Source organism: Myotis yumanensis, unplaced genomic scaffold (genome assembly GCF_028538775.1).
Source record: "Myotis yumanensis isolate MYYU_CA2020_CCGP unplaced genomic scaffold, mMyoYum1.0.hap1 SCAF_5, whole genome shotgun sequence".
Classification (NCBI taxonomy): Eukaryota; Metazoa; Chordata; class Mammalia; order Chiroptera; family Vespertilionidae; genus Myotis; species Myotis yumanensis.
This window is the reverse complement of record NW_027223756.1, coordinates 71,659,353-71,686,682: the sequence shown is the minus strand read 5'-3', so window position 1 is coordinate 71,686,682 and position 27,330 is coordinate 71,659,353. Positions and strand designations below refer to the sequence as shown.

The 27,330-nt window shown below is 38.0% G+C and overlaps 1 protein-coding gene across 2 annotated transcripts in view; it reads left to right on the top strand.

Annotated features, from left to right (window-relative positions):
- Positions 1-27,330, top strand: part of GLRA3 (glycine receptor alpha 3) — a 130,084-nt gene that overhangs the window by 100,787 nt on the left and 1,967 nt on the right. The window contains exons 8-9 of one of the 2 annotated variants that reach the window (XM_070417258.1): positions 9,712-9,855; positions 12,199-12,243. In XM_070417258.1, coding sequence (XP_070273359.1) covers positions 9,712-9,855; positions 12,199-12,243 — 189 coding nt within the window. The remainder of the gene's footprint in view (positions 1-9,711; positions 9,856-12,198; positions 12,244-27,330) is intronic. The other variant, XM_070417259.1, reaches the window with a different exon arrangement.

The following is a 27,330-nucleotide window of genomic DNA, read 5'->3' as shown; positions in this document are numbered from 1 at the left end:
ATTTCTCCGTTCTGCCCCCACCACTATGGCCATGTCATTTGGCAGAGAGCTTCCGATCATCACAAAATAAGAAACAAAGAAACACGGGAAGTTTCAAAGGTGGCTAATCAATTCAATTAAATATTTCACGGAAGCCAGTAGCTGATAAAAATTACAAATTCTGCCCCCAAAGCTGCTTACCTTAAATGATTTCCTCTCACCTTCCCCCCATTCACTCTGTCTGTGAAACCCATGAGGAGTAGTTTTTTGAAAGGACAAACTATCTTGTATATATTTTGATCCTCAGAGCTTTTATTTATAACTTCAAACAGGAGCTATGTGTCTATTGAGTAAATGTCATGCAGATATTTAAAGACAACGTGACCTTTTAAACATTTACTTAGTACTGAGCCTTTAAATATTGACTTAATTTGAAAAGCAAGAGTATGTCATTTTTTCATCGCCCTAAAAGAATGTGAGAACTTACATTACTCTTTATTAATGCAGAGCACTGTTTTTCTCCTGAGAATCACCAAATTAATGAAAAAGAATTTAAATATTGCATATATCTACCTTACAGCCTAATAAAAATATCGGTTCTTAGAAAACATATTAAGTTTTTATTTTTCATAAAGATGCCAACTACACAAATGATTACAGCTGTTAGAAAATATAAATTGAATGGTTATTTTTTATTTGAATAGCATGATTGTGTGGGTACACAGAGATCTATAGGTAACATTACATTTAAAAAAAAAAAACAAGAAAAAAAATGAAGGATTTCTATTCACTATTGTGTTCTTATCTAATTAGTTCTCAAAATATATGTTATTATTCTTCTCAAAAATACCCTGCAGTTTTAAAGGAGAGGAAGTTATAAATGTCAGCAATGATGTAAATGGTAGGGAGGGGCTGCAGAGTAGTCAAAGGTTTTCCAATTAACATCGCAATTAGTAACTATTTCTCCTAGTAATATTTTGGTCCTCACCATTTAAATACAAGATTCTAATATCTAGTCAAAATGTACTTTAATAAAGTTTAGTACAAATGTGATGCAAGTGGGTTCATTTAAAGTTTATTAATGTGACAGTATTTAACAAGTAAATATACTTTTTTTAAAAAATATATATTTTATTGATTTTTTACAGAGAGAAAGGGAGAGAGATAGAGAGTTAGAAACATCGATGAGAGAGAAACATCGATCAGCTGCCTCCTGAACATCTCCTACTAGGGATGTGCCCGCAACCCAGGTACATGCCCTTGACCGGAATCGAACCTGGGACCTTTCAGTCCGCAGGCCGACACTCTATCCACTGAGCCAAACTGGTTTCGGCACAAGTAAATATAGTTTATAAAACCATTTCTGATGTGGGCAATACATTTAATTTTTAAAAATTTTTCATTGAACATAATAATTTGGTTCCATATTACATTCATTAGGGGAAAAAGAGAAAAAGAAAAAGGCACAGAAAATGAGAGAATTATTCATACCTTTTTGTTAAAATCATGATACATAATGCATATGGATACCATCCAATCTTATAAGTGCTTTTGGAACAGATGATTCCTAAACATAGGTGAGTCCTATAATGAAAGGAATGCATATTGATATATATCTCTTGTTCTACATTTGACTTTAAAGCCTACATTTACTGGGCTTACTAGATCTCATTAAGCTGAAAATTAGCAGTTATCAAGCATGTTCTCTGTAGTTGACATTGACAAAGAACCATTATATAAATTCTTAAATCTGAAGGCATAATTAGAAAAAAGTATATAATCAATCACAAAGTTTAAAATATTTTTGAAATGACATAATGCATTGGCTTTGGCATCAAAGTAAATTTAAAAACAAAAATATGTATATGCAACCTTGAGATAATTTTACTTAAATAATGTCTTATACTCCCTTTACTGCATTCACATATATCCTAGAACCATATCACAAACACTTTTGACAGATAATAATGGTTACAAAACTCCCCCTTCCCAGTAGAATAAAGAATTTGGTCCAAAAATCAGTGTGGAAAAGCACTTAACAGGCTTTATGTCTTTTTCATTTCTGTTTGAAGTTATAAATAAAGGCCTTAGACCTCAGAAAACAAGGGAATAGGAAATACATTATTACAATAAAGATGATGTAATGGAAACACAAAACAGCCAATAGCAAAATGCAGAGGAGAGTGAAGTCAACAATATAATTCAACCCTAACCAAGCAGGTAAAAAAAAAAAAATCAATATATTAAGAAATGCCAGTAACTAATAGCATGTACCTAAGAATCATTTCCAACAACAATAGGTCTTACAGTTTCATCTAAGTGTAAACATGAGTCATGTCCTTTAAAACAGATGATTGTAAAACTCCCATAGTTGCAGCAGAAATCACAGATAACCAGGTCACCTTTCAAAATCTCTTAGTCCTTTATTTCAGTTTTTCTTTTTTTCTTTTTTAGAGAGGGAGAAGAAGGGAAAGAGAGAGAGAAATATGATCAAGCCCACAAGCTGAGCGTGTGCTCTGAGAGGGAATCAAACCTGCAACTTTTTTGTGCGTGAGAACCACTCTGGCCAGGGCTCCCTTAGCCTTTTTGGTTGCACTTGTCTTATCTGGTGGCTGGAGGAATTAGACAAATTTATCACTTTGGAAATAATGCAGTTCTGCTATTATGATTCCCTGTTACATTTTATTTCTTTTTTAAAAATATATTTTTATTGATTTCAGAGAAGAAGGGACAGGGAGAGAAATAGAAACATCAATGATGAGAGAGAATCATTGATCGGCTGCTTCCTGCACACCCCACACTGGGGACTGAGCTCACAACCCAGGCATGTGCCATGACATCCTGGTTCATAAGGCAACACTCAACCACTGAGCCACGCCAGCCAGGCACATTTTATTTCTTAAAATAAAAACCTTTATGTGGAAAATAAATATGATGTTCTAAGCATCCAGTCTGAATGTGACATCAGGAGGACTGTGCTGTTGTGTTGCCTCCAGGGTGGTACATGTCAAAGCTCACAGCATCCTGTGCTGTGTGATTCACTGCTTATTACTCCAAGGAAATGTCCTCCTGACAGTTCCTTTAGCTTAAATATCAGCTTTACTCCACTTCAACACCTGTTTTCAAAACATTATTTAATTCTTTGCCATTGTTTTTATTATTTCTCTCTCTGGCTTTAGGTCTTAAATGAAGATCAACATGATTTTGAGACTAATATTATTTTTCCTATAAACATTACGAAGTCCAAAAATCTTCTACAGGTTTTATATGAGGGAGAAAGGTGGGATTAACTGTACTACAATGTGGGTTTTACAAAGCCAAAGATAATTGAATAGCCAATGTGATCTGAAACAAAATACCCAGAACAAAAGCCATAACATAAGCAGGAAAATGTTCAGCCTGTCTCAGAGAAAAGCATTGAGCTGTATACTTGAGTCACTTGACCATTTCACAGCCAGAATTACTCATTACAATGTATGAGACAATTCTAAGGAACTGGGGGAATTCGCCAGGATTGATTGTGAGTAAGAGAAGAACACATCACCCTATTCAAAGGGCTATTTTAGCTAATCAAGAGAAATGCACTGTGATTTTTATACCATTTTATTAAATAAAAAGCAAATTGAACTGAGAAAAGAATTGACAAAATAATCACTCTCAAGTGATTCCTGGAAAATTCACCTGATAATAAACCTAACCGACAGATTGGTTTACATGAGATGTTTTATTTTGTAAACCCTGGTTTTGTTTTTATACTTTCAACTATAGCTGACATTCAATATAACATGGATTTCAGGTGTAGAGCATAGTGGCTAGACATTTACATAACATTTGAAATGATCCCCCCAATAAGTTTGCTACCCACTGGGCACCATACGTAGTTATGTCCAGGTTTTGGTTTAATCAATTCCTTATTCTTAAATTTAAGTTGTGGCTGCTTGTAAATACATTTTAAATTTCTATTTCTGGTTGATTAATAGTCTGGGTTATAATTTATAATTTAGTAGGTATAATTCACTATCGCTTTATAATCTGGGCTATAGTACAGGACATTATGGGTCCCAGGAAGCAAAACTTTTGACCACCTTTGAGTGGAGTAGGGGAAAGGCAGGCATCTTGGCAGGCCCCTCAACTACAGAATACAGTGCTGTACTTCTAACATGGCTCATCCAACATACTTGTAAGAGAATATAATCTAAAACTGCTGCTGCTCAATAATCTTATCACAGACTAGTGTGAAGGTCAATTTAGTGATGAAAGGTTGCCTGAGATATGTGCAATCTCAGTATCTCTCTGAGTCAGAGAGCACAAAATCAAATGACTTCAGAGATTCACTACCTGGACTCTGTTATTTTTTCTTAGTCTTTTTTTTTCTTTATTTTATTGTTGACACCATTACAGTTGTTCCCATTTCTCCTTACCCACCTTTGCCCGCCTCCACCCAACCCTTCCCTCTGGCCACCTGGACTCTGTTTTTCGTACTTCCTTCCAATTGATTTTACTAGACTTGACACTATGGTGGGAGCAAATTTTCGGCTGAAGATCAGGGAGGTTTCTTTTTCTGTCACACTGAAATGATGACCAGCTTCTTTCTGTAAAGCAATGGGTTTTACTCTCTCATAAAGCTGCTTTATTATTCTATTCAAGATATCGTGAGCAGTGAGCAGATTATAATCCACACTTTTCCTCAATTCTGTGCTGGTAGGATCCGGGGTTTTGTTTCAGAAGTACCAGTGCCTGCCCCATCCACTCCCTCAGCCGCTGAGGCTGGCTTTCTCTGGGTAGGGTCCCACATCTTTGGTGTGTTGTTGGGGTTGACTGTGAGTAGTTCTGATTACTGAGTTTTGAACAGTGACCTGGAGTACTTATGACCGAATGTGAGGCCCCTCAGTGCCCTGATTTCCCTCAGCTCCACAGGTCACAGTGAGGAAGATAAAGAAAATAGTCCAGAGTCACCATTAGACTCAAAGTGAACATGGAATGTCTTCTCTTTTTTCAAGCCAGTGATATTTTGGGAGTTTTTATTGTATCCTATCCTATCTTGAATCCTCCTATGCACACTGCCTTGCAACACTGGAAGAGTAGATATAGAGAAATCCATGCTCAGGCAAGCTCCCAGAGCATGACTGCTTCCCAGGGCCAAGGTGATTTGGTTCCAATCTTTATAGTCAGGATGATTGATGATGATAATTATTGATGATGATATATATATCATCAATATAGAAGAAGCAGGCTTCCTTTATTTTTTAATGATAAATTACTTTGCAAAGTAGAATGAATGCATTTGGGGGGGGCGGGAATAGTATGACATAAGAATTCTACAGAACATATAATACTTATATTCCTTTCCATGCATTATAAAATATTTTTTAGAATAAAAAAGACAAGGCCTTGTAGTAATCTAGCTCTGCACACTCAAATAATCTATCAAGCTGATCTCTTCCTGAATTATCATATGACAAGCAGGCAATGATCTCCTAGCTCACAAAAACACTTCATTATAATTAATGTAAGAATGGTGTTGAGGAGACTTGCATTGTATTCAGAGGATAAAAATGTTTCCCTGATCTAACGTTGCTTCCCCAGAGCAACTAGTTTGTTTTTATGTGATAAATACAATGCTAAGAAGTTGATTATTGATTTTAGGATCAAACCCAAAAAGTATAGAGGACTTTACAATATATATTTTGTGTACTGACTTGACTTTTACCTATCAGATAAAAGTTAAAGAGGCTGGAATGTTGATATACAGAGAGTTATTTTTCCTTAGTGTGGTCACAGTTATAAATTTGTAATGGTGCTTAAATAGAAGCAGCCCAATAACTAGACATAGAATAGTAGTTAAATTTATGGGCTCTGGAGCTAGGTTAGTTGTATTTAAGTCTTAGCTGCACAATTTGGTAACTGTCTTAGTCCAGGCTGCTATAACAGAATAGCACAGAATGAGTGGCTTAGAGACAACAGGAATTCACTTCTCACAGTTCTGGAATTTTCGAAGTCCAAGATCAAGGTACTGGCAGATTTGGTGTCTGGTAAGGGCCCTTTCCTGGTTAATAGATGTGGGATCTTCTAGTTGTGTTCTTTGATGGTGGGGATAGATGCAGGAGCTCTCTGGGGTCCTTTTTATAGAGCACTAATCTGTCCTTTCAATATTCAGATTCAGTCTCTAATGGTAGCTACGTGACCAGTTATTTTACTTAAGCAAGTTATTTTACTGTGCCCCAGTCTCCACATCTCTAAAATGAGAATAGTTTCCTCAGTGGTTATGAAGATTAAAAGTCTTAGTTTTGGACAACTACTAAAAACACTTAGTAGTTCTATGGACATTACTAAGAACATTCCCTGGCATGTTAGCTATTAAAACTAGTTCTCTAATCATAAATGGCCAATGATTATAAATCACTCCACATGGTTCAGTCAAATCAGCATTACTGGAGAGCCTGTACTATAATGAGCACCATGGTAGCTCCTATAAATAGAAGGATGAATAAGACCTGACCCTTGTTTTAGCTCATGGGAAATAGTAGCCTAAAAGGAGAAAGGAGAACAATATGTAAATTTATAGTGGCAGCACAGTGGGTTAAAGTGAGTAATTTAAAAAGGATCTTGTCTGTCTTGATCACCTCTGTAACTACAACAATAAGAATTTGGGTACATTAATGGTGTTCAGTAAATGTTGAATGAAAAACAAAAGTGAATGAATGCATGTAGTAAGAAAGGTAAGTTGGGAGCTAATCATGACGGAATTTGTACACCATGAAACAGATTTTGGACATGTATTTAATGGGTAATACTGAGGAGAGATTGTTGCTTAAAATAGAATTAGGGTTCCAACAGCACAGTGGATGATGGGACTGTTGGCAAGGTGGTCCAGAAGGATGAAGCGAATTGGAAAGAAACTGCCCAGAGGACAGACAGCAGGCAGTAGGGGATGGAAAGGTGATAATTTGAGTGACATGGGGAGTGTGTTATAGGTCATGAGTATGTTATGCATTGTTGGAGTAAAAACTGCTACCTTTATATAAAGTTACCGAGCTTAGAGCTCCAAACTACCCAGATCCAGAGTTTGCTGTACTTGGAGGAGCAGGGAGGGTGGAGGAGGAGAAAAGAGGTGAAATAGGTGAGTGAGGTAAGAGGAGAGAATGGGGAAAGTAAGCTTTGAAGCCTCAACAATTGGGAGCTCTTCACAATGAGCCGAACCCTGGCAGGCACGAAGGAAGTTTGCATATGTCTGCTGTCATTGAAAACATTCATTGGATTCATCTGGAAAGTAAACTTCTGATTTAATCTCTTTGTTTCATGTTATTATACGTTCAGGTTGGTAAAGAATGCACACGTGCTTTATGACTCATATTCTTCTAGGAATGGCGTAGCTTGAGACAGGAACTTTGGAAGCAGAATTACATCTTCCAGGAATGCATGTATTTGAAGGCAACCGGGAATTTCTGGCATAACTGCAGAACTTATGAGATTTAAATTTATGCTTTACAAACAGATGGACACTTAGCATAGCACGGGAATAAAATGAGGGCATACTTCCCTTTGCTAGGTAAAGGTCATTCTGACCAGCAGAAGTCACACTTAAGATACAGGAAGCGATGCAGAGAGCTCCTTTGTTGGCATATTTCATGTGTAAGTTGACACCATTAGGGATGTGAAGACATGACCTGATTTTGAGAGAAAAATATTAAAATCTAAGGTATTTCTCCAGAAAGTGAATCTTTATATGAATCATCATCTATGATTCATTCCTCCCTTGCATTTTAATATTTTACACCTTCATTTGCCTGTCTATTCACTCAGCAAATATGTATACACATGCTAAACACTCTTGTCATAGTGAACAAAATAGAGATGTCATCTGCCCTTAAAGAATTCCCAGGTTAAGCAGAAAAAGAACAAGAAATAAGCAATTACAATGCAACATATTCTGGTAAGCATAGGTGCCAGGGCATTTTTGAACAGATTTGGGCAAAGTCTAGCTAGCCTGAGACCTGAAAAGCCATCTGAGAAAGGTGGCAGAAAGGTGTTTTCTTGCTGGATTTGCTTCTCCCTCTACCATAAGTTTTCCCCAAATATTGAGCCACTTCCTCTTTTAAACCACAACCTATATTTGATCAAGATTTCCACAGACTGATATTAGACAAAAAATAACTTTACCAAATATTAAAGATGATGAGAAAGGAAAAAAATACAGAAGATACAAGCAGCATTGAAATAGTCAACTGTTCAAAGTATAAAATTTTGTTCCCTATGGTAGCTACACACTGGTCCAAAGAAGTAAGTAGTGCATTTTGCCTACATCTAGCCTCACTTCCTGCTTTCCTGGGACTGTATCTCCTTGGGGAAGGGACATTTATTTCTGCAAGTGGGAAAACAAACTTCTAGGTAACTGTCCATTTCCTAGGAAAACCTAAAAAATGGTTATCATAAATATATTTCATTATTATTCCTAATTCTTGGCAAATGAGATACTTTCCCCCATGCCTAAGTGGCATGCCTAAAGTATGCAATAAAATGAATGATCTCATGCTTATTCCACAAAAGGTAATGATTTTACTGAAACTGCTTGCATAGAACACTTTAGCTGTGTGATGCATACACATGTACTACAAGAAATGACACTAAAACTCAAAAGAAATGTTCATCCTTGAGCAGTTACCATATGCAGTAAATCACTGTCCAGTTAATCTGAGAGCAAGATTAAAGCAATTTCGGCCCTGCTGGTGTAGCTCAGTGGTTGAGCATCGACCTATGAACCAGGAGGTCATGGTTAGATTCCTGGTCAGGGCACATGCCTGGGTTTCAGGCTGGATCCCCAATAGGGGGCATGCAAGAGAAGTCTATCAATAATTATCTCTCATCGTTGAGGTTTCTATCTCTCTCCCCTCCCTTCCTCTCTAAAATCAATTATATATATATTTAAATCCTGAACTAAAAGAAAAATGTTTTTCTGCTAAAAGGGACATTATTGAAAGAACTGGTGAAATGGGAGTGGGTTTAAAATTAGGTGGTGGTGTTTTATTAATATTAATTTCCTGATTTTGTTGGATGTATTAGAGTCATGTATGAGAGTGTTCTTTTTCCTTTAGAAAATACATATAAGTTTTTGGAGGTAATGGAGCATCATGACTGAATATTCGACTCAAATAATTTAGAGAGAAAGGCACAGATATAGACAACATCTATCTCTATTATAATAGAGATAGAGATATACAGACAAATGTAACCAAATGTTTACTACAGAAGTGGGAGTTCTTTTGACTGTTCTTGCAATATCTGTAAGGTTAAAATCATTTCAAAATACAACACTTTTTAATGAAGAAAACATGGACCTAAAAAGGTAAACAGCATTATACTGCCATGCTGGTATGGTATATATTAATAGGACTTCATACTTGCCAAGCATTATGCTCTACTAACCTAAAAATAAAACTACATTTCATCTTATTTTTCCCCCATCATATGTATGGTCTAAGACCACATTTGAAAAGAAGTTAACAAAAATATGTGTTTTGACGTATGACTAATATATAAAACTTGCAAGGTTAATTACTGAAAATATTCTTAAGTTAAAACAAAAGTGTTGGTGTCATTTCCCTTTTGCCCCCAAACTGGGATACACATGCTGTACTTTATAGTCAGGCATTGGGTTTTATTTCCAATGGAAGTAACAATACAAGTCAATTTGTGCGCTCTCTCTCTCTCTCTCTCTCTCTCTCTCTCGGCTAGGTATCATATGTCAAAGCTATTGACATTTGGATGGCAGTTTGCCTCCTTTTTGTGTTTGCAGCACTTCTGGAATATGCAGCTGTAAATTTTGTATCAAGACAACACAAAGAACTTCTGAGATTTCGACGAAAGAGAAAGAATAAGGTAAGCAATTAAATTCATTGGGTTCATTGGGATACCAACTTTCACTAAAAAAATGAATTTGTTATATAAATATATTTTTAAAATATGTTTTTATTTAAGAGAGGAAGGGAGAGGGAGAGAGAGATAGAAACATCATTGATGAGAGAGAATCATTGTTAGGCTGCCTCCTGCACAACCCCTACTGGGGATCGAGCCTGCAACCCAAGCATGTGCTCTTGACTGGAATCGAGCCCTGGACCCTTCAGTCCATAGGCCGATGCTCTATCCACTGAGCCAAACCAGCTAGGGCTGTTATATTTAATAGGATGTGAAGAGAGGAAGTGGAGACCAGGGACTAAACGTTATGATGTTCCTTTGGTTTTGTCCAACTGAAATTTAAATTGTCAAAAATAGCTTCAGGAAGAAAATGGCGACATCTAGGTATACTGTTGACATGAGAGCTTTCTCAACTTCTTTCTAGTGTATTTCCTGAAAAGACACCATTTTTTGCTTTAATTAACCAAAACGTATCATTTCTTATTTGCAATGTTAGTGTGTTTCTGGTGATTTTACTTCACATAAGTCATCAAATATAGCGATTAAAGTTGTTGTTTTTTTTCAAATGAATTCGTTTCCATCATATATTACCTATTTATTAATACTTTGATGTTCATGTAGAACTAAGAGGTTTTTTTTGATGCATACTTTCATGTTTTAAAGACATTTCTTCTGAATCCCCACGGGAAACACAACATAGTGTTATTTTTGTCCATCAACCTAATAAATTAAACCTAGAAGAAATGTTATTTAGAACATCATTGGGAGATCACAGGAAGTTGTAGAAGTAATCTCCTAATTGGATTTGGATGTACAGAATGAGGTGGTTCCTCTCTATTAAGACTTACAATGCCATCTCTTTTCAACCAACCCCTTTCCTCTTCTGTGTGGAAGAGTTTCTATTGGCCAGCGTATTTACTTCTTTTAATGTGCGTGTGCCAGCTAATATTTTGAAAGAAAGTGGAGTAATAAGCAATAGAGAAATTTCATAGTTCATATAGTGCACATTTTTAAGGATTTAATTTTTTAAAGGATTCCCTCTGGTTTCTGAATTATTGACAATGATTTATAGATTCATAAAAACTTTTAAAGCACTAAGCCATGATCTCTCAGTGCTGAGCCTGCTCAGTATTACTCATCTTCTAAAGCAATAACTAATTGACTCCCCAGAATCATCACTGCTCCAATAAATATCCAATTCAGTGCAGCATGGAAGAAACATAAGCATTGGGATACACTGGGTAATTCACTGGACAAAAAAAACAAAACAAAAACGATGCTAGACCTTGCATTTGATCATTTTTTTTATGAAAAGGAAAGCATATTATTTGTACATGAAAACATATTTTGATGGGAGATTTTTTTCATCTCCTTACCCTGTCCTCACCCCTGTCAGCTAGTTTTCTTAGACTTTTCTAGTCCTTCCTCATTCTCCTTTTCTTTCTTTTCTTCCCCTTATTCTGCCTCCCTTACTATCTATTTGCATCCCCTTTCTCTCTCTTGAGACCTGGTACTGGCCGAAACACTGTACCAGGACAAAAAAATTCTGTATCACAGGGCTGAAGCTCTTGTCTTCCCCTTTAATGTTTGAGGAAGACAATTTTTCCTTCTAATCTCATTAATCATAAGTAAGGAAATATTTATTTTCCCCTCTCATTTTGGTTTGCTTTTTCACATTTAATTTTTATTTCCTTTCCTTTCTCCTCCTTTCTACAATTTAAAATGTATCAATCGTGTATACTGCAAACTCTAGAAATGAGAAGTATTACACATGTGGGGCTCAGAGCTCAGACATTGTCTGCTACCACCTCACCTGCAACAGTCACAGTATCCAGTGGATAACATAATAGACTACAAGTTCACTTGCTCAATTCTGGTTCCTCCTTTTAAAAAATTATCCTTACTGAAACAGTTCATTATTCAGTTTTACCACCTGTAAGACTATTGGGATACAAATATTTGACATTCCTTCTTTAGCACAACGAAAGACAGCGAGATTAATTTTCTAATAATTGGCCCTCTAGGAAAATGCAAAAATAATATCTTATTGTCTAATTACTATTTGAAATACACCATGTGCAAATATTGTAATTAAGATTTGGTGCAGGAAAAAAATAATAAAATCTAGGTCTTTTTGTTTTGTTTTGTTTTGTATTTTAGCTCATTTCATGCTTTGGGAAGTGGACACATTGCATATGTAAAAATCTATTAATTGATACATGATTGTTAAAATGGTATATGTAATTGAAACCAATTGTGAAGTTATATTAATCATGTATGCCTGATTCTCTGGTTTCTCAATCCCAGACAGAAGCTTTTGCATTGGAGAAGTTTTACCGTTTCTCAGACACGGTAAATTCACTTTCTTAACTCTAAGTGGGGGAATGTGGTCGTCAGTAAGAAAGCAGAGAGCATATTCTGCACCCAGGCAGTGTTTGGTGGGGAAACATTCCTTTGCATATGTAAAGCCAAAAAAACCACCATCACCATTCAGCTAAGAATACTCTCTTTTTCTAATAATTCCATTTGTCTTCCCTCACTCAATAAAAGGATATTTAAATGTTCTTCATCTTATTTAACCAAGGTATTTGATCAGTCAAAAAAACTTTAATATATATCAAACAGAAATATTATACATCCCTTGTTATAGTCCCCATAAAAAATGCTTTGACAAAGTAAGTTTCAAAATAAATGGGAAATTTATTTATACAAAAAGTTTGAAAAGCAGCTCCTCTTATCAGAAAATAGAAATCTAAAAATTAGGCAAAAATAAAAAGCTTTGTTTTTTAGAACACATTCTGAATGTTAAGATATGTTAAGATAGTATAGTAAATGAATAATTTTGACAGTGGCATCCATTGATATGTTTGATAAGAAAGAGATCACAAGGACACATGTACATATTCGGTGATTGAATTTAAACCTATCAAAGCCAAGAATTTAGTCTAGGCAATCTTTTGCAAATAGTCCAGTCTACTAACTAAAATTTCTGAGAAAAAAAATGTATTTAGAAAAACCTCTGCAGATGACGCTACCACATGCCTTAGTTAAGAATAGACATAGTGTTAGATGAATATTAAAGTAATCTGAATTTTATAGCAGATATCTAGACCCAGTATTATTTTAAAGCACTTAAGTTTTCTTATATTATAATATATAATCTCTCAAGTCTTTTTCTTTCCTACTAGAATTGCATATTTGTTGTCAACAAACCTAGCTACTTCTTTTCTTACATGAGCCAGTTACCTTTACTTGATTATTTTAACTGTAAATTTGAAACAGTATTATTTGCATTAAATTTGAATAATCACATATAGTAGCCTCTTTGGGAGAGGTATATATTTAAATTTCCAGTCACTAAACAGTTAATGCTTATAGGAGCTTTGGTATAAAAGATAAATATTGCTTTATAAAAAATGCAAACAAAGAACTGTGATGAAAAAGCAGGTTTACCTCAGAAACAGTCAATACTGAATTATTTTTTAAAACAAAATGATTTTCAAACAAATTTATTGAAAATGAAATGCATTCTATTTATTTTTATAATAATTGTCTTGAAAATTTTGTGTTAATCATTTTAACTTTTAAAAGATAATTTTCTGAACCTAATAACTCTCTGGGTTGACCAAATTCATCACCAAAAAACAAACAAACAAACAAAAACTATTTGGAAACAGTCCTATCAATCTAAATCTTTGAATCAACATAATCAAAATGAATCTAAAAGTTAATTCTGTGCCCTTTCTTTTCATGAGTATTACTGGTTTATCTGAAAAAAAATTTTTTTTTAAACTCTAATTTGTCAGAACAGGCAAAATACAATAGCCTCATTATAGAAAGTCTGTCACAGGAGGAGACCTTATACTGATGTAAATATTATTCCTAGAAAAGTTTCTTTAAAAATATATTTTATTGATTTTTACAGAGAGGAAGGGAGAGGGATAGAGTTAGAAAATCAATGAGAGAGAAACATCGATCAGCTGCCTCCTGTACACCCCCTACTGGGGATATGCCTGCAACCAAGGTACATGCCCTTGACCAGAATTGAACCTGGGACCCTTCAGTCCGCAGGCCAACACTCTATCCACTGAGCCAAACCAGCTAGGACTCCTAGAAAAGTTTTAACTTGGTTCAGCAATGACTTAGACATTATAGACAATTTTTAATACCTTGCTTTTTCCTCTATGAAGGTTCAAGTGAGCCTTTTGTCTATTGTGAAAGAATAAAGTTTGCTCTTGTGTGCAAATTTCCCCACCCCACACTGTCATAGGCTGCTGTGTGCACATTACCCACTGCACCTGGTCATACTGCTTCTCTCCAGTAATATATATGCATGGGTGTATGCATGGCATGGAAGTATTTTGGTTAGAAGTTGCTTTTCCCTTGTATGATACCATTGCATTAGAACTGGAGGGTTATTAAGACATGCCAAAATATTTCTGAACATATGTGATTTGTTGAGAGATGTGGATGATTTGGGATTGCTTTAGTGCATTTCATGTAGCTTCTTCTGCATTGCAATATAATGTAATGATGCAATGGTTTGCTGAGAGAAAATGCATTCACACAGTATTCTAGCACCTCCATCTTCCTATTTATCATGGTATTCACTTTTATTTATATACACAGTTGAGATAAACATGGACTATTAGTTTTAGGTTTTGAAAATAATTACCCAATTTATATTTTGTTAGACATGACAGTTATCTTTTAATAATAAAGATATAATTGACTGTATTTCAACTATATGTACCAAAAAGTCATTATTTTATTTACTTATGTATTTATGTGTTATCTTACTTTAAAAATAACTCAAGGTAACTTCTAAGAATAATGAATAATTGATTTTTCTACATTGTACATTTTGTCAGCTCCATAATCTTAGGACAAATACAAATATACATGTACTCTATTTTGGTTGAATGGATGATGCTCCAAAGTTGAAAACAATTTGGCACCCATGTACACTAAATTATTTAATAGTTTTCATTATAGGTCAGTTTATGCTATATTCCAGAGTATAAGATATCCTTTCAATAGGTAAATATTTCCTACAAATTTCTTTGTTACATATCTGAAGATCAATAGTTTTCAAATAATTTTAAACAAATTCTATTTCAATGATTCTGATACATGAGGGTTAGAAATTTCATCCTCTCTAGTAAAACAAAAATTGTAAGAATTCAATTATTTTCTGAAAACAAATATTTAGAGATTAGGTTCAACAGAGCTATTTTCAGAGCTATTCTGCCTCTGAAATACTTATTTAGGAAAACAGTCTATAATAATAAAAGTGTAATATGCTAATTAGACCAGATAGCCGAACGACCTTCTGGACGTCATTCCGGATGAAGCCGCCATGGTGGAGGCCGAGGCAGAGACGGTTAGGGGTGATCAGCAGGCAGACAAGTGGTTAGGGGTGATCAGACAGGCAGGCAGATGGGTTAGGGGTGATCAGGCAGGCAGGGGAGCAGTTAGAAGCCAGCAGTCCTGGATTGTGAGAGGACTATCCGACTGCCTGTTTAGGCCCAATCCCTCTAAACCATCAGTCGGAGATCCCCCAAGGGGTCCCGGATTGCGAGAGCGTGCAGGCGGGGCTGAGCCCCCCCCCCCACCCCTGCACAAATTTCATGCACTGAACCTCTAGTATTCAATAAAGTAACATATTCTTTATTTAATTTAATTTCACATGCATTGTAGGGACTTCCATCTCAGAGTTAACTAAAATAGGTTTTAGTACTGCTTTTTACACATGCTATCTACTACATTATATTATTTCACTCCATGATTATGAGTTGGCACTTTCAGTGGTTCTCAACCTTCCTAATGCCACGACACTTTAATACAGTTCCTCATGTTGTGGTGACCCCCAACCATAAAATTATTTTCATTGCTACTTCATAACTGTCATTTTGCTACTGTTATGAATCATAATGTAAATATCTGATATGCAGGATGTATTTTCATTGTTCGCGACCCACAGGTTGAGAACCACTGATAGAAATAGATATTCAGATAATTTAAAATTATTTAATTGATTTCTTATCAGTCTAAAATATAGAAGATGAATTAAATTTTCATAATATTTCAAGTAAAACATTCATTTTCAGCTGACATTTTACCATTCAACAATCTCCAAACCATATCTGAATCTAAATTCAATATGCCAAGCATAATTCATATCTAATTCAAATACCATCTATAATAAATGCAAGGTTTTCATAGGAGCGAAGTTTTAAAGAATTTTATACTGATAATTGACTTGCAACAATAAAGTATTTTAACCTCATCTATAATTGCATTTTTAACACTTCTATTTTTAAATAATATATAAATATATACAGATGTATTAAACTGAATATTTTACTTTAGGCTAATACTTTAAAAAAACAATATTTTAATTATTCATGTTTTTTTTATCTTACCTTAGAATTGTCAAAGTGATGGTGATTTTTCCCAACAAAAATAAACCATTATTTTATTAGTAATTTTTTCAAAATCCACACACTTTGAAATCATGTAACTGAAAATTAATAGCATTTCATATTTTCTCCATCTGTCACTTTCCTATTTGGCAATTAAAAGTTATAGAAGATTATTTTAACAAAATGACCTTTGGGATAATTTAGTTAAAATCATCATTGTATAAAAACACCCCAAAAGAACAAGAAAGAAAAAAACACCCCAAAGGTATCTACTAGGGAAGAAACATTAGGATAAAAATAACATATTTAATGCTGCTGTATCTCATAGCAATTCACATAATCATTACTAACCCTTTTTGATACTGAATGTTTATTTACCACTCACTGACAATCTTCATGCCTTCACCACTCCTTCACCATATAAGATTTTTTTTGTCATTTTTGAGAGCTAAGAATAGGATAGAAACCTCTTATGTATATTATAGTTGGTGATAGAGATGAGTGAAGCAATTCAACTGAATGGCTATATCTACGCTTGGATTTTCAATCTATCTCCTGTTATGTGAATCAGTCTTTAATATAATCTATACGTATATAAAAAGCCAGCAACCAGAATGCTGTAACTACCAGAACGACTGGTCAGTAGGACGCCCACTGTGGCCAGTGAACTGGCCTGATCCGGGGGTGGGGCCACCGGACAACCTCCTATGGCCCCTCCCCCCAGATGGCCCCACCCCTGGTCAGCCTCTCCCACCCTAATCAAGGGCTGGGCCGGCCTCGGGGAGGGCGGAGTGGCCGGCCAAACACCCTGCAGCCCTTCCTCCAGGCCAGCCCCGCCCCTGATCTGCCCACAGTCCCTCCTCCCAGCCGGCCACACCCCTTATTGCCCCCCCACCCCAATAAGAGGCGGGGCCAGCCGGCCAATCTCCCACCGTCTCCTCCTCCCAACAGGCCAGGTCCCGATTGGCTCCAATCCACCCCTATTGGGGCCAGACCAGCTGGACCCCACCCATGCACAAATTCATGCACTGGGCCTCTAGTTCTCTAAATAAAACAAAGAGCACTTTGAATGTTTCACAATATGGTATTGATGCTTAATAACTGAAACATTTGTCTCATTTACAAATTTAGTAAAAACAGGCCCTCCTGTAGAAAGAATTGTACACTTAAGTAAATGAGTTTTTACCTTCTTCATTGCCTACCCTTCTAACTTGATGGAAGCATATTAAGAGGATTTACTTGTGGGAAAATTAACTATTCAAATTTACCTTTTTAATCAGCCATGTTCTTGAGCTCATTTTGAGTTTATTCTATTTAATTTCTATTAATACCTCTATTTTGAGTTGTAAAGTGCCTTAATTTTATGGACATTAAATATTGGCTAACACATGGTGTCAAAAGTTTTAGATGGCTCTCTAAACACCTTGCTTTTGGGCCTTCAGTTCATTAGAAATTTAAGCTGAAATTATCTCCAGAAAACAGAATTATATCAAAGAAATATCTTGAGTGATACTTGAAATAAAAATATTTTTAAATCACTCATGTTTTTTATCTTACCTTAGAATTTTCTAAGTGATGGTGATTTTAGAAAATTCATTGAAACAAACATGAACACAGGATAATTTTGTCACTAAGTTTACAAAGCAAAGAAATTAGTCACAAAATAATGTAATGCACTTTTTAATATAATAATCTAATATTAATGCTGAGCTATTAGAAAAGCTTCAACTGTGCTTAAAATTAATGCTCCCTTGGCCCTCAGTGCTTTGCGGGGTCTGGGAGGCCTGCAGTGGGAGAACCAGGTGCAGTGGGCTGAGGCCTAGGAGGTGAATGGGAAGGAGAGTACATTTTGCTCAAGACAAAGTAACTGTCCTTGAGGATGGGCATCTTCTGCAGGCCGTTAGCGTTAGAAAAAAAATAATGCTTTAAGTGGAGGCTTTCAAAAAGAACCCAATAGGTCAGTCATTCTTTTAAAGCCACATGACCTTTTTGAGGTCTAGCGGTCCTTACTCTCTCTCAGCATCTGACTGCGTGAAGTCTGGTCTAACAGAGCTGAGATCCTATTTCTGAAGCTGTAAGATGACTCCACGTGCCTCACCTAATGGGCACACCAGAAACATTTGTGCTGTTTCATGGAACATATTGACAAGGCTAAAGACTTCTTGATTGCAGAAATTAGATTTGCAAAGAATTCTAGCAGTCATATAGCAAACCCCACATATTGTGACAATAGCAGAGTGAGGCGTAGAGGGGCTAAGTGCTATTTTCAAATGTATGCTGTTGGCTAATTATTTTTGTTGTTGTTAATCCTCATCTGAGGATATTTCTCCATTGCTTTTTTTTTGGAGAGAGTGGAAGGGAGGGAGGGGGGGAGGGAGGGAGAGAGAGAGAGAGAGGGAAAGAAGGGAGGGAAGGGGAGGGAGAGACAAAGAGAGGGAGAGAGGGAGAGAAAGAAAAGCATCAATGTGTAAGAGACACATTGGTTGGTTGCCTTTGGCACACAGCCTGACTGGGCTGGGATCGAGCCTGCAATCCAAGTACATGCCCTTGACTAGGACTGAACCCATGACCCTTAGGTGCACAGGCCGATGCTCTGAGCAACACTGGCCAAGGCTGCCGTTGACTAATTTTTAAGTGAAACACAAGTACAAGGCCACTGCAGAGGAAGCAACTGGGTAGGTCTATTTTACATAGCACTTTAGTGCTAGTTTAGTTTCTGTGGATTTAAAATATCTAATAGTAAAATGATTCAAGTCGGTAATCATATTTTTTTTAATATTGTATAATTATGCAATTTTCATAATACTACAATTATAATGAACACAATATTAATAATATCATAGCAGTAATTTGAGTAACTTATTGGGTGTTTTATATATTTTCTCTCACCCTAAAAAAAAAAAACCAATCCTGCTAGATAGTGCTATAATTCTTGTGTTTTTTTTTTTGGAACTAAAAACCAAAAATCTGAGAGCTAAGTAAGACTACCCAGACTCCTGGCAATAAATGATGAAGCCATGGAATCACTTAACTATAATAAAACATTTTCATTTTGAATACCAATCTTGACTCAGAATTTAAATTTAGTATATTTATGGCTACATAAAATATTTGAAAATTATTTGCTATAGTACACACATATTTTTATTATGCAGACAGTGTTCCTCAACCTCTTATTTTCTATTACCATTGCCAGGAAATAAATATTTGGACAAGACATTTTAATGAGGAAAGTGTTTTCATTGAAACTAAAGGTTTCTGTTTCTTCAACTCCAAAATTAGTAGGAAAGCCATTGGTGATGAATTTGTAAGTTAAATCATATTCTAGGTGCTTTTGAAAACAATAATGTAATAAATCACATTATACTAGTATAACATACTTATTCAAAGTCTCTTTTCTAACATATGCCTATGTCTTATAGTACATTTTAAAATGGATAAAGATACAGGTTGTATATTCTTACATATAGTCTTACCTAGAAACAGCCTTACTTAAAAACAGGAATTGCTAAAAAATAAAATAATAGTCTAATACTAATGCAAAAGCCATTACAAGGGTATATTTCCATAAACCACCACTTAAAATGTAAATTATAAAGTGTTAGAGGAGTTTAAAAAATTTTTTTTTACATCTTTATGAATTCAAGCTGATTAGGATAGCTGCATTGTGCCTCCAGGAAACTTTTGTTTCTACAACTTGACTGGGCATTATAATCACCTGCAAACCCTGTTGGAAGTGCAGGTAAGTGGGACAGCTTAAGTGCTAATGAGAAGGAATCTCTGCATGGAGACCTAGAAAATTAGTCTCAACAATCCCTCCCAGTGAGTGATTCCAAGACAGGTATTAAAAAGACCACAGTGCAAGAAACATTGGCCTTGCCAAGACTATCATCACTGCATGCACATAGAATGATGGCAGGTTTACAAATTGTTGCCTTTTTTATGATGAACCAATGCTATATAAAGATGGTTACGTTTAAATTGTTCCAATGTGTCATTTTCTATTAAAACCAATGTCCAAATGTGATGTAGCTTTGTTCAGTACAGCGCCATAGCTCTGATTGCAGGCTTAAAGACAGAATCATACTTACAAGACTGAAATAAGCTTTAACCTTGTATGTCATGGACTTAACTTTTTAGAAGGATTAAAAGCGAGAGAGACAGCAGATAAAGTAGCTTCATTTAACTGGGGGCCTTGCAGCTAAGCTACTCAGCACACAGGATTTTTTCTTCCCTCACTTGCACAGGGCATGAATGGCTTCTAGTTTAAAGAATAGATGCAGTGTCATATGCAGCAATGATCCCTACAGCTAAAAAATGCAAATACGATCATGGACCCAGAATCATTATATCAGGTAACACTCCACCCCGTACACTTTCCCCACCAGAAACCAGACACCTTTCTAAAGGCATTCCTACTTAAACTCACTCATATTCACTCTTATACACACTCATCTAGTGAACTAGCCAGCCATCATGTCATTGTCATCCTGTCTTTAGTAATGCATGTTTTAATTGCTCATTCCAATTCCTGTGTAAATCATTGCTCTGTCAGCAGGTGAAATATGTATGATATGCCCTTCCTATGTTGTGTTCTTGGGCCATTTTATACACCGGTCATGTTTAAATGTGTTTCTTTGTCCAATGAGATCTATTGTAGGGGCCCAAACTGATATAAAATGTCTTGTTCCAAGCCATTAATAGTATTGTCAGCTGTGGCTTTTGTTACAGTGAAAACAAATCCCAAGAGGGACTAGCTGTCTATTTCTGCCAAAACCCATTAAATCTTCCGGGAGCCATGGGCAAAGACCCTAAGTATTCCATCTGCCGGCTGTGTGTGAGTGCTTGTCATTGGGAGCTTTCACCCAAAGCAATTTTCATGCAATTTTTTCTTTGTTAATATTCAAGACAAGCTCTCACCACATGGATGCTTTCATTGTGCAACAGAGGAATATGTCACAGTTCTGTCCATTGCTGCATGGCCTGGACACCACCATGGCTACGTCCATGGCCAGTCCAAGACATCTGTATTGGCACTCTTATCTTCTTCTGAGCTAGCAACTTGGTGGGCATTCAATGACCTAATTTCATTCCACCCTGGAATTTCTATTAGGCATTATAGCTCACACCCTGGGCATCTTTGGATATCCAGATATTGCTCTGAGAGCAAGATCCAATTCTTCCCATACTGCCACATATACTGTTCTCAAGTCAGCCAGCCCATTGTGTGGACTTTACTTCCTCTCTTCAACAACAGTTATTCATTCCACTGCAGGTCTAGGGTTGAGTCCTGACCTTTCATATCGTAGTTTCCATTGGTGAACCAGGTGTCCTGTTTTGCCTCAGTGGAAAGAGAATCATGATGTTTAGACCACTTTGGTAGCTCAACCAGAGACTCCGTCACTGTTTCATTGTCAGATAGGTACCTTTTCATGAACATAATGTGCTTTTCCCGACTTACTCCCCTTAACTTGTTTCTGAATATACCATTTTCATTCTATCAGGGATTTTACATTAGAATGCCCTTTTTTTTTGTTGCTGTAAATTTTTTAAATTTTTTTCTTTACTGTTGAAAGTATTACAGATGTCCCCTTTGTTTTTCCCCATTGACCTCCTCCATCCTGCACCCACCCCCTGCCCCAGGCCTTCACCTCATTATTGTCTGTGCCCATGGGTTACGCATATATGCATATAAATTCTCTCCCCACCCATTCACCTCCACCTTCCCTCTGAGATTCATTAGTCTGTTTAATGCTTTTTATACATCACCTCTAACATGGTAGAAACTTTAGGCTTACATATAGTCTGATGTTCTTCAGATTCCTTCAGTTTCGGGGGGTCTGATTCTTCTAGAACAAAAGAGAATGCCAGTAGCCATCATTCCAATACATTGCTATACCTGCTCACGGAATCAGAGAGTTTTCTAGTCTAGAATCCTAGCAGCTACCTTAGGGAACCTCTATTGAACTTTCTCCAGAAACTCCAGTCCACATGTATTTTAGTAGCAGATACCTCTGCAGTGGATACATTTTAAGGCCTCTGAGGGTCAGCTTGGGTTATGGCCTGCCTCAAATCTCTTGTTCCCCTTTCAAATTCGGTCTGTCTTCCAGTCACTTTATACAGCGTGGCCAACAGAAATCCAAAACCTATCTGCCAGATTTCAGGTAGTGTTACAAGCTCTTTTTCTCAAGTGGGATCCAGAAGAAACAGCAGTTTGCCCTTCACTGTTTGTGACTTGTCTCTAGCAGTTTGTCGAGGTTAAGGTTAGCCACCTTTACCTAGTCACGTGTGCCACTGCGGTCTCCAAAACCTCCCTTGACTTTCTCCTCGGAGAGGGAACCTATCATTTCTCATTAACCAACTTACTTTTGACAGTGATCTGAATCAAACTGTTTCCAACCAGGTTGTGGCAATACGCTGGAGAATTTGGGTTTCCTTAGGAGGTGACAGTTAGGTTATAGTTTGGGTCTAATCCCACAAGAAGACATACCGTGTTTGACTTTTTTTAGATTGAGATTAAGAGGAACATTTTAGTCAAGTCTATCAAAGCCTACCAGCCTTCTTTGTCCTTCTGAAACTCTTGAGTGGTTTCAGAAGGCTGTAGGGGGTACATTTCTAAGGAACCCAAGTAGTCAGCCTTCAGGACCCATTTAGTTTTACAAAGGGTAAATGCGAATGCTCTAGAGCAGTGGTTCTCAACCTTCTGGCCCTTTAAATACAGTTCCTCATGTTGTGACCCAACCATAAAATTATTTTCGTTGCTACTTCATAACTGTAATGTTGCTACTGTTATGAATCGTAATGTAAATATCTGATATGCAGGATGGTCTTAGGCGACCCCTGTGAAGGGGTCGTTCTACCGCCAAAGGGGTAGCGACCCACAGGTTGAGAACTGCTGCCCTAGAGAAGACTAATGCTGCCACCACCATTCCCTTACTCAAAGCTGAGAGCTTTCTTTATTTGCCTGGAATCTTGTTTAGTAGCTACTACAGAGGAAGGTTTACTTTAGGCAATTCTAAGGGCTCTCATTTTAATATATCCAATTATATCCGGGCTAAGGAACAATTACCCAAGATTAGGCTCAAGCTAGATTTGGCAAGATCATTCCTTCACATGTCACATCCTTTCTGATTATACATTTAGCCAAAAACAATGCCACCTACTGGATATATCTTAGTCCCTTATTTTCCTATTTGCAGTTTTTACTATGACCATGATACCTGCTACCACAGCATCACTATACCTCCTTCTCGGCCCCACCAGCTCTTCATATAGCCTTCTCATTCCCCAGCAGCATTACTGTACATTGTGCACTGGCACCCAAAGCTATGTTCGCCACTCCCGGACATTCAACTTTAACTGTAGTGTAGCCTTGAAACCCCATTCAGAATTAGGCAAGGAGATCCTGGCCTTCAAGTCAATGTTCTTTGTTTCAGCTGACCTAACGGATGGAGTAAACTCAGCAACTCATATAAGTGCCTTTTGTTTCCATTCCCCACTGGCATCATTGGATTTAACTTCTGAGATGAAAGCAGCAGATTTAACAGGGGTCCTTAAAGGAAGCAGCTGCCGGAACTGGAACAGATTTCCTTCCTCCCAGCGGGCAATAATGTGCTAGGAAATCTGTCTTAGGAATTCTGTCAATTTTCTTCTGTCTTAAAAGCCACCCAAAGAGAGCTAATAGATTCACCTCTGGCCATGACCTTTCTTCTGAATAGCCCAGGTATTTTTTTTTTCTTCCATCAGTAAAACCTAGCATGGCAGCTGCAAAAGCAAATGTACCCATGAATTATATATGCCCTGCTGCCTTCCCAAAAAGAGAGCCACCTGGGGAACTGATGCCCGAGGGATTCTCCTAATTAGTGTCTACCAGAGAGGAGGCCAAAGGATAAGGTTTGGGTAGGCTCGTTTTTAAAATTATCGAATTGCTACTCCCCTAAAGGGCTATTCTATTTCACAGCAGTGAGAGAACCAGGCAGCAGCCTTCCTCAGTATAGATTCCCACCACTCAAGTCTCCACTCACTCAAAAAAGGGTCTTTGATTATACACCTGCCAATAATTCCTGAATGGCCACACTGCAGCAAATTAGGAACTAGCATTCACACCAAACATTACTTTTCATGCTGCAGCATGCAAAAAAATTATCAGCCTCCAGGTCAATCAACCTCATGATCCTGAAAAACATTGAGACCCAGCTCCTTTATATTGGAACTAGAGGCCCGGTGCATAGATTCATGCACGGCAGGGGGGGTTCCCTCAGCCTGACCTGTGCCCTTTTGCAACCCGGGACCCCTTAGGGGGTGTCTGACTGCAGGTTTAGGCCCAAACCCCAGGCCTAAACCAGCGATCGGACATCCCTCAAGGGATGTAGCACTGCGCCAAGCAGCAGGCGGCCAGGAAGGAGCCTGAGCTGGGGCCTGGGGCCACACTGCTCACGCTCATCCCTGCCCACTGTGCCTGTCGCCACCACTCAGTAGTGCTGCTGCAGAGTAGGGAGAGGCTCCCGCTGTTGCGGCTGCGCTCACCAGCCGTGAGCCCAGCTTCTGGCTGAGCGGCACTCCCCCTGTGGGAGCACACTGACACCAGGGGGTAGCTCATGCATTGAGCGTCTGCTCTCTGGTGATCATAGTGACTGGTCAACTGGTCGTTCCGGTCATTCTGGTCATTTGGTCGTAATGGTCGCTTAGGCTTTTATCTAGAGAGATTGCTTTCTTCAATATGGTAGCTACCAGCCACATGTGGCACTATTGAGCGCTAGAAATATGGAGTCTGAGTTGAGGCACGTTAAAATATCCACTGACATCAAGGACTCAGTAAGAAATAAAGAATGTAAAATATCTCTTTAATTTTTACTTAGAAAATATTTAAGACATACTGAGTTAAAGAACATGTCTTACTAAAAGTAATTGGGCCTGTTTCTTTTAACTTATTAAACTGTAGCAAGTATAAATTTAAATTTTAAAATTACACACATGGCTTCTATTTGTGCTTTACATTATATCGGACAGGGCTGCATGATAGTTACTAGTTTCCAATGCCACTTGTCTGGGGTTACAGAGACGTGACATCAAGGTTAAGTGCAATGTCCTTTTAAGTGCCAGCACCTCTGGTTTCATCTTGAGTGTAGGCCATGAAGCTGCTAGCTTTCCTTGCCTTTGTTTCTCTTCCCCCACCCCTGAGTAGTTTCAATTTCAAAGATAATCAATTAATAGGAGACAAGGAATTAATTGTATCTCGAGCCACTCTCCTTTCCGTTCTTTCACCCTCGTTTCTTTCGGTTTTATTTTACTGATCACCCATCTACCAACTCAACAAGGTATGAGACTGTGTCACTCATATTCTGATAGTAAGACTCATCCTCAGTTATTTCCCACAGAGCTTCTGCTACCTCAAACCCAGGGTGGATCAGTATCACATTCTCATCAGAATTCCCTCCCAACCTTTGGAGCCTGCAATGATCTGAGAGCCAGGTCAGCTTCTGTCCCCACTGCTGAAATTTGGGGGTCGAATTGCCAAGCAGGCCCTTTATTCAATCCTACAGGGGCATGTGGGGCAAGCCTCCCATCAGACACAGCATCTTCCTCAAAGTGGGAGGCTTGGCAGGTACTCAAGAGCACGGCTCTTTTGCCCCTCACCCACACGACATGTAGATACAACTGCCACAGACAACAGTCAAGGCGTGTGGCTGTGGTCACCTTGACACAGAGAAGCCACAGCCTTTATTTCCCACCAAGCCTATATACTGTCTGGTCACGTAGGCCCTGCACGGCCTCCTGAGAGCAGGTGCCTCCTTCACTGCGGATGAAGCAAACCACATTCCCCATTTAGCTGAACTCTATTGTTCTCAAGGAAGTGATGCTGGAAGAACCAGAAGTCCCTCTCAGCAGTCCTGAGACAGCCCCCGGCTGGCATTAACCCTTTACTCATAGTCAGTTATGTGAAAAGATGTGGTTGAGAAAAATGCAGTTGTTCACTAAATATGGTCAATCTTAAATGACTATTTCTGTTGTGAGGTATGGGGGTCTCCAAAGGTTTGAAAATATGGTTAGAACAGATGGTTAAAAAGGTAGTAATTGAAGCAGGTGGTTAAAGATGTACAAACTTCCAGTTATAAGATAAAAAAAAACATTAGGCATGTAACATACAACATGGTGACCATAGCTAACACTGGTGTATGATATATAAGAAAGTGGTTAAGAGAGTAGATCCTAAGAATTTTCCTCACAAGCAGAATTTTTTTTCTTATTTTATCTATAAGAGATAACGGATGTTAAGTAAACCTATTGTAGTCATTTCACAATATATGTAAGTCAAACCATCAGGTTGTACACCTTAAACTTATACAGTGATATACATCAATTATCCTATCTAATAAAGAGGGAATATGCAAATTGACCATCATGTTGTCACAAAGATGGCGGTGCCCATAGCCACAAGATGACAGCGCCCAGTCCCCTCAGCCCCGCTGGAGTCCCACAGTCCTTTCAGCCCAGCCGGCGGGGGGGGGGGGGGGGGGGGGAACGGCAGGCACACGGTGCAGCCGAACCCGCCCTCAGCCCCCCAGCTGCCTAGGGGCAAGCCTTGGATATCGGCTGCCCAGCTGATGCCCGGGGTGCAGGCAAGCCTTGGATATTGGCTGCCCAGCCACCCAGGGCTGGCCCAAGGCATAGGCAAGCCTTGGATTTTGGCTGCTCAGCCACCTAGGACCAGTCCGAGGCACAGGTAAGCCTTGGATGTTGGCCACCCAGCCACCCAGGGCCACCCAGGGCCACCCAAGGCTCAGGTAACCAGGACTGGCTGAGGCTTGTGCTGCCGGCAGTGGCAGCAGGACAGGTGTGATGGGGCATCGCCTTCCCCTGATCACCAGGTTGCCTCCTGCCCCTGAGGGCTCCCAGACTGTGAGAGGGGGCAGGCCTGGCTGAGAGACCCCGCCTCCAGTGCATGAATTTTCATGTACCAGGCCTCTAGTTTCTCAATAAAACTAGAAAAAAGGGTAGTCAATAGATACTACTT